This window comes from Condylura cristata, unplaced genomic scaffold (assembly GCF_000260355.1).
Source record: "Condylura cristata isolate star-nosed mole 26May11 unplaced genomic scaffold, ConCri1.0 scaffold00002, whole genome shotgun sequence".
Classification (NCBI taxonomy): Eukaryota; Metazoa; Chordata; class Mammalia; order Eulipotyphla; family Talpidae; genus Condylura; species Condylura cristata.
In genome coordinates this window covers 81,585,920-81,598,938 of record NW_004567103.1, presented here as the reverse complement: position 1 = coordinate 81,598,938, position 13,019 = coordinate 81,585,920, and the positions used below count along the sequence as shown (strand labels likewise).

Here is a 13,019-nt window from a genome sequence, read left to right as displayed (position 1 = left end):
CCACAGCCCATGGCAACCACTAATCAATTTTCTGTCTCTCTGGCCCTGACAGCTTGGGACAGTTCATGTGAACAGAATCAGATAGGTGTCTGGTTTCTTTCCCTCAGCATAATGGGGACACATTTCCTACATGTTTGAGTTTATATCAGCACTGTGCTCTTTTTTTACAGCCAAATGATATTCCACGACATGGATATACCACCTTTTTTGGGGGGGGGGGATCCATTCATTAGCTAATAGATATTTGGATCCATTCCAGTTCTTATTATGAATAATGTTGCTACAAAGACTGCCACCAAGTTTTTGCATGAACATAAGTATTTTATTCCCATAGGTGTAGACTTAGAAGTGGAATAGTTGGATGTCTCTTCCTTCCTCCCATAATCAGCCCAGAGCTGGCAAAGCTAGGGCCTTGCAATGTAGGTGCTGCTATGGGCATTAATCAGCTGGAAAGCTCCCCAGCGCTCTGGCTGCTAAGAAAACAGCCAGAAGTTGCTGCAGGGTCTCTTGGACAGGTGACACCAGTGTCCAGTGAGGATAATGGCAGCCTCTGGTCTACCTTGGCAGACTCTCAGCCCACACAGATGGCCAGGTGAGTTTCAGCATCCCCAGCAGGGCTGAGGGTTGCCAAACTCGTAGCTAGATGTGAACCACGGTTTTCTGCCTCTACCTGAAGGCACCTGTTGCTGTCCTTGTCACCCACACAGCCTGGGACTACAGCAGGGTGCAGACCTCACAGTCTGGGAGCAGAAATGGGACCATGTCCCACCTGCATGCAGCCTGAGAGCTCACGCTTTCCTGTCTGGCTTCTGTCTCCCTGGGTCAGCTGCCCCAACCCAGGGACCACAGTGCCCACACAGCGCCCACCTGACTCCCCATAAGGTCACAAAGAGGGATGAACACCTTGGGTTTCTACACAAACTCAGAGGCAAGGTGAGACTTAGAGGGTAAATTCCAGGCACTGTCCCTACCACTATCAAGCCAGGCAGCACCGCCTGTCTGCAGGGAATGAGGCTTCTCCAGGTATCCCTTCATCTCCAGAAGGGCAGGCACTAGGAAAGGTGGAAAGCTGGTACCCAGAGGGCTACAACAAATCCGAACTCTACCCTGTGAGTGTCATTCCTCAAAATAGGGTGGAAAATTACATGCAGACATGGCCTTCCTTGAACAGAGGCCTCGCCGGCTGGTGTCAGACTTCCCAGTCCCCACAAACACCAGACGGTGGGTGGGCCACGCCTGCTTGGAGCTAGGCCAGTCGGGACACAGTCACAGGGAAAGAGCCAAGGGCGGATTCTCAAGACAAACCCTCTTCAGCGCCCCTCCTCACTGCCTGCCCAGGGGGAGGGGAGAGAGAGATGGGTTGAAGCTGGAGGGAGGCCGGAACATGCTCACACATCCCAGGTGGGCCAGGTTGGGCCTCCAGCGTGGGGCCACAGGCCCCAGAGATCACGGCAGCTCATGGCTTTCTAGACCCAGGACAGCAGCTAACTTGGGGGCAGGTGTATGAAGGGAGCCCCTCTCCAAAGGACGGACAAAACCAGCCTTGTTTGCCAGCAATCATCCTTGGATCTCAGGACTTTTGTCCCAGCTTTCCCTAGATGGGAATGTTGATCTCCTCTGTATGCATGGGAACTTGTTACACCTCCTGAAGATTTGGCTCAGATATGTACTCATTCATTCTCAAATGTTTAATGGGAACATATGTGCTATACCTGGAAACAGTTCTACAGCTAATCGTCATCATCGTCGTCATAACAATAATACCAGTAACATCTACTACTAGCTACAGAATGTCCACTATATGCCAGGTTCTCTCTATGCACTTTACACTGGTTACTGATATCCCTGCCTTCAAAAGATAAGAACTTTGTGTATTTTTAAGGTGAGTACACCGGTGTTCAGGTCACTAAAGTCTCCCAACTGGGAAATGGTAGAGCAGGGTTTCAAGCTTCATGTGTCTAGGCCTAAACTTGGCCCAAGTCACATGGCCGCCCAGGCTGCTTTCTCCCTCTACTCCCCTGTGGCTTGCCCTAAACCCCGCCACAGCATTGGTAACCTTTCTCCCTCCTTCTGGGTTGAGCATGTGTCTGCTCCCTGAGACCCAGCAAGACAGAAAGGGCCCATGGCTATGAGCAACACTCTTGCCAGAGAGGGTCCCACTCAGTCTTGAGAGCCCGTTCAGGCCCCACTCCCTCCCTGCAGATACCCCAGGCATCACACCTCTCAAATGGAGGAGTTTGGTTTCTCCATGGGACCAGGCTCTTGGGGACAGAGAAGCTGCAGCTTCTTAGATTCCCCCTTCCCTGTCCCCCACCTCCTCTGGTGCCTGCTCAGGGCTTCAGAGAGGGCAGCAGCGTCATTCTCCTCCTCACCTACTGCTGCGCTCTGGGAGAAGACGCTCCGATACAGCCACAGGACTCAGCCTGCATACAGTGGCTGGCTGCACACCCACCTGGAAGGCCCAGTCAGCCCCAGACCTTGCTCCAGGGAAATCAGGGGGTCTTCTCTTTCCTGGACCCCCATATATCAACACCATCTCTGCTACACCTGATCATCAGGTCCCTGGGCCTCTCCCTGGACTTCTCACTAGCCTCTCTGCTGAAGACCCCCTTCCACTGCAACTTGTGTTTTCAGTCTGACGTGGCAGGCATCTGCCTAACCTCTGTGACCCATTCCCTGATGCCAGGGAGAGGCAGGGGCACTCCATCTGCTACAGGACCACCAGCCTTTACACCTTGGAGCCACATGGCCCACCCACTAACCCGCAAGACCCTGCCACATCAGACTGAAAACACAGGCTGCAGTGGAAAGGGGTCTCCGGCAGAGAGGCTAGTGATAAGAAGTCCAGGGAGAGATTGTTTCACTCATAGCAGGAGTGAACCATGGACCAGGCGAGAAAATAACAAAAATAATGAACAACCATATACCAGAGACATTTTGCGGGGGTGGAGTGGAAAATGGGATCAAAAACGGGGGGGTTGTTTTTTATGCATTGGACTAATGTTGCTGTTACACGGGTGATTGGGGATAGGAAACCCGCGGGGATTACAATCGAGATGGAAAAGAAAATGTACAAAATGATGTAAAAATAAACTTTTGTAAAAAAAAGAAAAGTCCAGGGAGAGGCCCAGGGAACTGATGGGTCAGGCATGGCAGGGTGGCACTGGTATATGGGGGCCTAGGAAGGAGAAGACCCCCTGATTGCCCTGGAGCAAGGTCCAGAGGTGACTGGGGCTCCCAGGTGGGTGTGCGGCCACTCTCTGCAGGCTGAGGTCCTGCGTCTGTATCGGAGCGTCTTCTCCCAGAGCGCAGCAGTAGGTAAGGAGGAAGGAACGCATCTGAGTGAAGCTGCTGCTCTCTCTGAAGGACTGTTCTGCTACTCCTCCCCACAACCATGTCACTCCACCCTATTCTCGTCGCACCTGACAAGATTCTGCAAAGCCCCAATAGTCCAGCTTCAACACTGCCTCCCCGTGAACCTGTGGGCTGCATCAGCTGCCATCTCCCAAACCTCCCCTCAGTAATCTGTAACCAGATGCCTCCCACTGGGAGCTCCTGGAGGGCAGGAGCAGGGTCTCTGCCATCACATCTCGGATCAGCATTCCAGAACCATCTGTGGGATGTACATGAGTTCATGGAGTCCAGAGGCACCCAGGATACCTCAGGAAAGTCAAGACCCCCCCTCCTTCTCCAAGAGTCCCACATCTACCCCCCAAACACAGGCTTGACTTCATTATCTTCAAAATGTTCCCAAGATCAGAGGCAGTAAGACCTGGCCACAAACATAAAATAAATTATCCCCCCCACACCAGTGATAAATGGTTCTATTAGCAAACCAGATTGTTAAACTCTGATATAACAGAACGCAGGAAACTGGGGCCCATCCATTCTCCCTCTGGCGCGTACTGAGTTGTAAATAGGTTATTTTGTGTGTAAATAACACATTAAAACACAGCATTAGCTGTGTCTTTTGATAGAGAGGAAATTGTTACAAATAAATAATTCCGGACAGGAATGTAAAATAAGCCGGATTTAATAGTGCATGCCTGGCGCAGCCGTGTTAAACATGACTAAAATGATAAACCCCAGAATATACTAATAGTAAACTATGCACTGACATCAAAGTAATGAGGCTGTATTTCCACCAAGCTTTCGAAATGCTAAAATTAATTTTGACAGAACCAAACGTCAGAAAAATGTTTCTAACATAAACACCGTCAATTTGGGAAGCTGGGGTTTGGGGTTTGGAGAGGGACCGGACTGGCAGTAGCTGTTTCCTACCCCAAGGCCCACTCCCAGAGACCCAGAGGGGTGACATGGTGACTGTGCTTTGTGGTGCTGGACCTCAGTTTACACATCTGTAAAATGAGCAGATTTCAGCTAAGTGATCTTGAAAACTACTTTCCGTTTTATAGATGGGAGTGACTTGGAGCTCCCAGGCCATGCAAGTTCCTAGGGGTGAACAGGAGCAAGAGTGCCAGCACGGCTTGGGGCTTCGATTCCCCATGTGCTGAGCCCTCATGTGCCAGTCAGAGGGCACAGCAATGCCGGTGCCAGTTTCTACATCTAAGGGGAAGCAGCTGGGCCGGAGGAGCAGCTGTGGGAGTATCTGAAAGTGCAGAAAATACAGACTCTGGGCTGGCTCTTAAATGCTGATGGGGGATGAGAGGTGCTGCTGTGTTGGGACAGGTGAGGTATCGGGTCTGATTTTGGGGGGCAGCTGTTATGAAGTGTGTTCCTGAGACCTCAGTGTAGTATAAGACCCTGCTACCCAGGAGGGAAGTTCAGCTGTATGTTGCTAATATTTACTCTACCTCTACTCAGGCACTCTGTGAGCTACCCTACAAACACTGTCCCGTTTCACCTCACCAGAGCCAGAGTGGTTATCATCACTAGCTCCTTTTACAGGCTTCAGAGAAATGACTGACTTGCCCCAGAACACACAGCCAACAGAGGAGACCTGGCAGAGAGTTCAGATACCCCAGCCACCCAGCCCACCCAGGTCCTTCTCACTGGGCTCCACGGTGACAAGAAGACACTTCCAAACTTCCCCCTTTCCCACCCCAGGCATCCCAATCTTTAGGTCTAGGCATCTGAGGGTCTATGCCAAGGCATCATCCAAGGTCATTCAGAACCCTTCCCCCCAACAAAAACAACACTGAGGTGGTCATCCTGCACCCCACTTGCTGGATGTTCAAGGCTGAGAGGAAGACTGTTTGAGGGAAGATCAAACTCTACTCTCCAGAAAATGTCTGACAAGAATTGGCTATTCCACATGGACCACTCTAACAAGCTTAGAGGCAACATCAACAGCAATCCTGAAAATGACTTAAATAAGAATAATTGCCCACTTAGTCACACCCAAGTGCATCCTCTGGCCCAAGGCAAAGGTATGTGGCCGTGGCCAAGCAGCTCAGGCAAGTAGGTGAAGCGGCCCATGAAGCATGTTCTCAGCTACTCAAGGGCCTTGGGAAGGAAACTTGGGACCAAGGAGCAGGCTGCCCCTCATCCCAAGGGTCCTCAGAGCCAACAGAAGCAGCTGGACAGTCCACGGAGCACATACCTGGCATGGTCACATCACTCGACCCTCACCCAGAAATCATTTATTAAGAGTCTGCTTTGTTGGGAGGCAGTAGTAAACCAACAAAGCCCTATCCGCTTGGGCATCCTATGCAGTGGAGGATAGAAAAGAGAGAGGACAAATATACCAGAGGCATTTATCGGCGACAGGGTGTCTGACCAATTCCCAGCAACAGTAGGTCCAGGGGACTTGGGGAGTTTCCTGCTCTGAGCATCTCACTGGAGTCGTTTACATGTTCTGCCATGTGTACAGTTTTTAAGATAGATGCCGCTAAGCAAAACTGTGACTTGAGAAAGCTGTGGGAAGTAACCAAGACTGGTGAACAAGATGAACGGACAGCTGTTGCAAGATGAGGCTGTGGAGGAGACTCCTGGGGGGAGAGAACCCTATGCTGAGTTGTGCAGTGCTCAACCCTGCTCAGTGTACAGCCAACCCCCCACCCCCACCCCGGTAGTAAACACTGGCGCTGGTGGGCTCATCATCTCCAAGGGATTCAGTGCCTGCCTTGGACCAAATGCATCCAGTGACCTGGAAGGCTCATGAGATGTGCCCACATCCATGTCCAGGCCTGGCTGGGAAAGATTCTGTCTGGGCAGGTCTCGGGCAACCTGAAGTCTGCATTTAATTCAGTTATCTCATGAGGTTCTAAGGTTCGACCAACATCTCAAACCTCTGGTCTGGTTTCCGTCTTCTGCAGGTGCAGAACATTGAGTTAATGCAGCCAGGGTCTCCTCTAGGCCTGCTTATGCAGATCAGCACATGGTTGCAAAGCAGGACAGGCACCTAACCTAGGTGTGATTTTCAGCCCACCCTTACCACAATTCTCAAATAAGGCACTGGAAATCTGGGGTTCCTGTCACCTATCTAGCCTCAACAGGTTAGCTGGCAAGGATTACCAATGAAGAGGGATCTTGTGAGATCAGGTAGAGTCTGCAAACCCAGAAAAAAAAAAAAAAACTGGTAACAGTTCACAAAGCAAATACTTACCTAGACCCTCAAAAAGAGCTAACTCTTTACCTGACACAGTATGTGCATGAAATCAAATAATTCTCACAACACTATGAAGTGGATACTGCTAGGATGTCCATTATGCACAGGAGGAAACTGAGCCACAGACCTATCCAGGATCAGCAAAGCTGGGCCTGCACAGGGTGACCTAGCTCAGAGTTCAGACTTACTACTTCTCTGTACAGCTTATGAGAGAGAGGTACAAAGTACCAGGCAGGTGCAGACATTCTACATCTTTCCTGTCACTTTTGCAACAATCTATGGAAAGATGCACTCACTTCACGTAGCTGGACCACAGAGGGTCCACACACAAGAGAGCATCAAAAGCACCCCCAGCTTGCTGAGGCCTACTCCCAGAGGCTCTGCTTCAAATCTGGAGTGGGGCCCAAGAATCAGCATTGCTAATAATTCCTGGGGGTGCTGCTGCTGTTGGAGAGGGACCACACTGGAAGGACCCTGGCCAGCAGCGTGGGCGCCCAGGGTTAGGATCTGGGTGTTGTCCAGTAGGCATGTCACCAGATTTCCAAAGCCCGTCTGTCTGCCAGACTCCAGGAACCAACGAAGCTCATCGCCAACGCCCAGCTCCAAGTCTTACGGCTCCAGCTTTTCTGAACATCCAGCATAGAGGCTTGGAGTGGCAGGTCCTATGGCCTCAGCAAAGGCACACACAGAGATTCAGAAACATTTCTGGAAAGAAAACCCACTGTTGAGGAGGAAAATACGACAGCATTTGGGCAGTTTCAGTATAAAGAATGAGAAACATCTGAATCGAATTACCTTTAAAATTACGCCATTTTAAAAATTAAAGGGAAAAAAAACTCTGGGCCAAAATGTGCTTTGAAAGATTTATGGCCTCCAAAGTGTTAGTACAACGGTTAAAGAGGCTGGGAAAAGGCCCACCGGGCATGCAGCTTCAGTGTCTGCTCTCAAGAGCAGCTCCCCGCAGGTGATCCAAGGAATCTTTCCCTAGTCTGAACCCTAGGCTGTGGCCCCTTGGCTTTGCAAAGGTTTTTTGGATGCACGTTTTGGCTCCAGGAGTTAGCCAGTTGGCGAGGAAACACCAAGCCCAGCCTCATGCAGGCCCAGCCCCAGGGGTGCCTGAGAGAGTTCAAGCATCAGAGACCTCTGTTAGGTCCCTCTGGAAATAAATCCTGCTCCCAGGCTCGGACAACTGGCTCTCTGGTGGAGAACAGGTGCTGTCTGTCCACCGGCCAGATGAGGAGAGCAAAGTACTGTACCAGATAAGGAGACTTTCGAAGGCTGGTGCACAAGCTGAGCACTTAGGCAGTATCTGTGGAGCTGGGACTTCAATGCCCCAATATCCCACACTCTAAAGCCACAGTCCTAATGCAAATACCTAAAAGAAATCACTAGAGAGATAGGAGCCCTAGTGCCAGACCCCACTTTCCACTGAGCTGCTGCTGCCCTTGAACAAGCCCTTCCCACCCCATCTCAGTCTCATCTACACAATGGAGAGGCGCTCATTGCTCAAGAATGACAATGTCTGCCACCCCAGCCCAACCAACGCCCAGGAGTCCAGCCTGGGATTTCCAAGCTTTGCCACTGGGGACTCCCACTTTTCTTATGCCCCATTAACTCACTGTCTTCCTACTGGGGCTTTGAGAGGGTTAGCTGTCAAGTAGCCTTACTGCTGGTAGACATTTAATAGGCTCTGGTGGGGGTGAGGAGGGGGGGAAGGGGTAGGGAAGGACCAGCCTGATTTGTAGCATTTCCCAATTTTTGTGATGTAAATTCTCCCACCATGGCCAATTCTTAAAGCAATCTATAGGCACAGGCAGCAGAGTTGGAAGGAGATTTGTACCAGTTCTCATAGGTCAGCATAGGCTGACTCCAGCACATCCTTGTCTCTCAAAGGCAGCGAATGATATCCTCATAGAGGGTTCTAGAAGGCCAAGGACCAAAGGGATGCACTGTACATTCCCTCTCTCTGTCCCAACATGTGCACAATCACTTCCATATTGTACAAGGTTGCAACAGGTGAGAAAGATCTGTATTTGCTTTTTTTTAATACTTCATATTAGAACATAAGTTCATCTCATTAAGACTTATAAAGTCTTAACATTTCCAATGGCTACATAAAGTTCCATTCATCTATGGGTGTTCCACAGTTTGATGAATGATTCTTACCACCCAAATCACAAAGTTCCAGAGGTGCACCTGAAGCACCTGGAACTGAAGGCAAATGTGCTGGGGGAAGGGGGTAGGTTGAATGAGGGAAGGAAGGCTGGCCTGGAATATAGGCCTCGGACACCCTGCCATCCAGATGTGGGCTGTCACAGTCCTGCCAGTTGGTAGGATTTGGCCCTTTTGTCAGCACTGACCACCGTCACCATAGTGCCCCTGACATCATCAGACAGGACTCACCCCTCCCCTGACTGACAGGCAAAAAGCCAAGAGACACTAAGTGTGTGTCGGTGTGTTATAGGGCACCCCGATGAGAACTGGGTGCCTGTCTGTGGGTCCTCACCTACGTGCTTAAAATTCAGTTGTACTGCAGGCACACACAAAAGAGTCAATAGTGGGTGTATTTACAAAGGAGAAAGGAAAAGATACAACCCAGGAAGAGAGAAAGAGAGAGAGATAGATGTTAACTAGAGCATCCTACCAGCTCTGCTGACTTGGAACCCCAATAACACACTGAAAGCTCATTAGGAGCCAAATGACCAGTGACCAGCCACGTGGTCCAGAAAGAATGAGATGTTGGCCAAGCTCCTCTTACAACACTCAGGTTCACAGGAGACCCTCTGGGAGGTACCAGCTCAAGCTAGGCCCAGCCCTGAGCGTAGAGACATAGAGCTGAATGTCCCCAGCCCTGAGAGGGTCTTCCATACTGGTGACCCACACAGGCTACTTTCTGTTGTCTGGCACCTCCTCCCGCATATTCATTTCACCTGTCAACAGTATACACCCCTGCAGCCAGAAAGGTCCACCACAGAGCCTTCTGGAACTCGGTTTGCAACGAAATGAGAAGTCTCACTCATCACACTTCTGTCACCAGGAGTAAGATGTAAGAAGGACCCAGTGTCACCAGATCATAAAGGCTGAAGAACATCTGTCAAACACCCTCAGATACAGATTAGACACAGGCGCATAGAAGGGAATGGCTTGCCACACAGGATCAAGGATGTTGCTGGAACTAGAACCCAAATCAGTGTTCTCTGAGCTGTCCCACTGGGCCTCTCTTATGGGAGAAATTGTCCTCAGCAAGCCTCTCAGAAAGGGGTGCAGGGAACAGGACAGCTGAGGGGAGTGTCCAGCACACCTGTGCCTGACTTGGGCCTGCTCCCAAGGCAACCAGCTGCTTTTCTGGGGACACTGGGTGACAGGTTAAATCTAGAACATCATACACCAAGTTCCCCTGGGGTGGGGCAATGAGGGGGCAGAGAGTGTGTAGGGGTAGGCAGGGATGGCACCCTAAGGTAGAGCAGATTGAAGTGGGACCCCACACTGCAGACACACTGCCCCCCAGACTAGGAATCCCTCAGGCATCGTTGTTACAACAGCATCAACGGTGACAACCAGCTCCGACACTAGGAGGGCTTCCTCCCTGGTTCCATCCTAATTACTGTCTAATTACCGCCTACATCAGTTCCCTGCTATAGTGACACCGTAGTAAATCCTGCCGTGTGGCAGTTCACGACCCACTCACAGCTTCTCTCATCTCCCAGCTCCCGGATACCACCCTTCGTGGGGCTCCACCCAGGGAATGGCTCCTCTCATACCGAGTCAGCACTCTTCCCCCATCCTCACAGCCGCGACTAATCACAGGGCTTCCAAAGGGACATCTCCCCTGGGGGGGTGGGGGGAGGATGGACATCATCTTGCATCAGAGGTCAAATCTGTGGGACCCCAGAGCCAAATGACCAGTGACCAGCCACGCGGTCCAAAAAGAACGAGATGTTGGCCAAGCTCCTCTTACAACACTCAGGTTCACAGGAGACCCTCTGGGAGGTACCAGAGGATAGGAGCATGAAGTCTCCTCTCCCACCTTCAGTCACCCTTCCTGATAGTGACTTCCAATTGAGAATTGGGGGCAGGGACAATAAAAAGAAATACAGTGGGCCCTCCCTGGTGGTGCAGCAGGTTAAAGCACAGCACTGAGAAGCAAAAGCCACTTCTGCATGAGTTCGATTCCCGCCTGCCCGGTAACCCACATGGCGTGGCAGACCTCTCCTGACCCGCCCGCTGCTCCCCTCAGCAGTGTACTTCGTTGATCTGCCTGTTCAGCTCTCCACTCTGTCTCTAGTGAATCCTCTCACCCACCACACCTCTGGCCTGTACCCCCATTCTATAAGCATAAATAAATAAATCTTAAAAAAAAAAAAAAAAAAGAAATATAGTTAACAGCCACCTAGCAGCCTTCAGTTCCCTCCCACACTGAAGTGTCTTTCCTATTCCCTGGGCTCTGGCTCTCCAGCTACACCCGGCGTGAGTGGTAGCCCAGCAGTCCTCGTCTGAGCTCTGGTTAGACATGCCAGGCAGGATCTGCACGCTAACGGTCGCCCCGCGCTGTGTGTGAGCATCAAAGTGTGAGCGGCGCAGCCCACATTCACACACCCACCCCGTGAAGGCGGATCCTCCCCGCTGCTCTCTGAGCTGTGCTTGAGCGGTGAGTAACAGGGCATGACTAAATGAGCTTGAATCAAAAGGGAAAGAAAGGAAATCTCAGCCTCTCCAGCGCTCAGAGACAGAAATAGTTATGTGGCCTCCAGATGGACTGCGCAGGCACCAGGGGAGGTCTCGCCTTCCCGCCAAACTTTCCCGACGGGATCCTGGCACGGACCTGTGGAAACCAGAGTATTTCTCTTTGGGGCAGCAAAATGAGAGGCTGTGGCTCGTGTAGTCCTTCTGTTATAATTAAGTTGGCCAGAAATTCACCTAAGGATACTAAATTCCGTACCTGACCCTCTAATTACAGCCAAGAGGGATCAGAAGACAATTACTTTCCAGAACAGTCCGTGGTGGGAGAAGGGCGTAAGACGGCGTCCCGGCACAGGGCGAATGTGCCAACCGAGCGCACCCCAGGGCCGCCCAGCAACGTCTGCGCCTCCCTTCCCGTGTCCTTCTCCTCCTTCTCCCCCCAACTCAGGCTCCTGCCACAGACTGAGACAGCCCAGGCCCCCAGATTTGGGGGGGTGCCAGACCTCCTAGAAAACTGCAGGCCTGTCCGTCACAGTGCCAGAGATCCTCCGGGCAGAGGCGCCCTCCTCTTCGCCCTCCATAAACCCAGCATGCCTGCCTGATGACATCGGCCACCACTCTAATTAAAACCTAACGGGCTAATGAAAAACACCCCCGCTGCCCGCCAAGTGTGCAAAACAGAAAGTACCTCCTTGGGCAGCTACAGCTGCGGCTGCTGCTGCTGTGGCCACCGCCAGGGCTGAAGACTTCCTGCCCGGGTCGGGGAAAGCCGTGCCCTCCAGGAGTCCGCTCTTGGCGTCTTTCTTCTCCGTGACAGAGGCTGAAGCAGACGTCTCCATCTCAGTCGCTCATAGTCCTGGGTGGCAGCCCTAGAGGAGAAGACAAAGACGTTCGCCAACACTGCCCCCAGACCCAGCCGGGAGACGCCGACCCAGATTCACGGCCGCAGTGCTTCTAAGGCAACCAACTTAATTCTCTTATAATTGGGAAGGAGGGTTTAATTAATTTTGAGAATTATTAGTTCTGAGATTCATCTGGTCTTTTGAACGACCTCGCGGACAACAGTGGAGAGTTTTCATGGTCTTTTACCCTGGATTTGAAAAAGTTAAGCAACAGGTTCCCACTGTGAGTGGTGAGGAGCAAGAGCCACCTAGAGAGAAGCCAGAAGCGATGGATTCAATCTCCAAGTCACAGGACAATAAATGCAAAGCTAATGACGTCTTCCAGGGTCTCAAAGAAAAGTTCTTATTTCCTTGTTTCTTCCCTGCTATCAGGACACTTTTTTTTTTAATTTATTTGTACCTTCATTCATGTAGCCAATTTGTCATCATTTAATCCCTTGCATACACTCAGTCAACATATCTTTCTTTTTTTTTTTTTTAAAGATTTTGTTTATTCATACAGAAATGGGGCACAGGCCAGAGGTGCAGGGGCGGCGAGAGAATTCACCAGAGACAGAGTGGGGAGCAGGACAGGCAGATTGACAAAGTACACTGCTGAGGGGAGCAGCGGGCGAGACAGAAGAGGTCTGCTGCGCCATGTGGGTCACCTCGGGGGCTGGGTTCGAACTCACACTGAAGCGGCCATGGCTTGGCTTAGCTTTGCAGTGCAGCGCTCCAACCCGCTGCACCACCAGGGAGGGCCCCGACATAGCTTTCAGTCCAAGTTATGCATCGGGCGTTGTGTCTGATGCTGAAGATACAATACATGGTGTTTCCATTCTATATGGGGGACAGGTAATAAAAAGGAGAGGGGAATAGGTGTGTAT

General features: G+C 51.2%; 1 protein-coding gene across 1 annotated transcript in view; it reads right to left on the bottom strand.

The window, feature by feature from the left end:
* GLI2 (GLI family zinc finger 2) overlaps positions 1-12,090 on the bottom strand; it is a 175,376-nt gene extending 163,286 nt beyond the window's left edge. Inside the window, exon 1 of the mRNA XM_004674725.2 lies at positions 11,940-12,090. Coding sequence (XP_004674782.1) covers positions 11,940-12,090 — 151 coding nt within the window. The remainder of the gene's footprint in view (positions 1-11,939) is intronic.
* Positions 12,091-13,019: the final 929 nt, after the last annotated feature.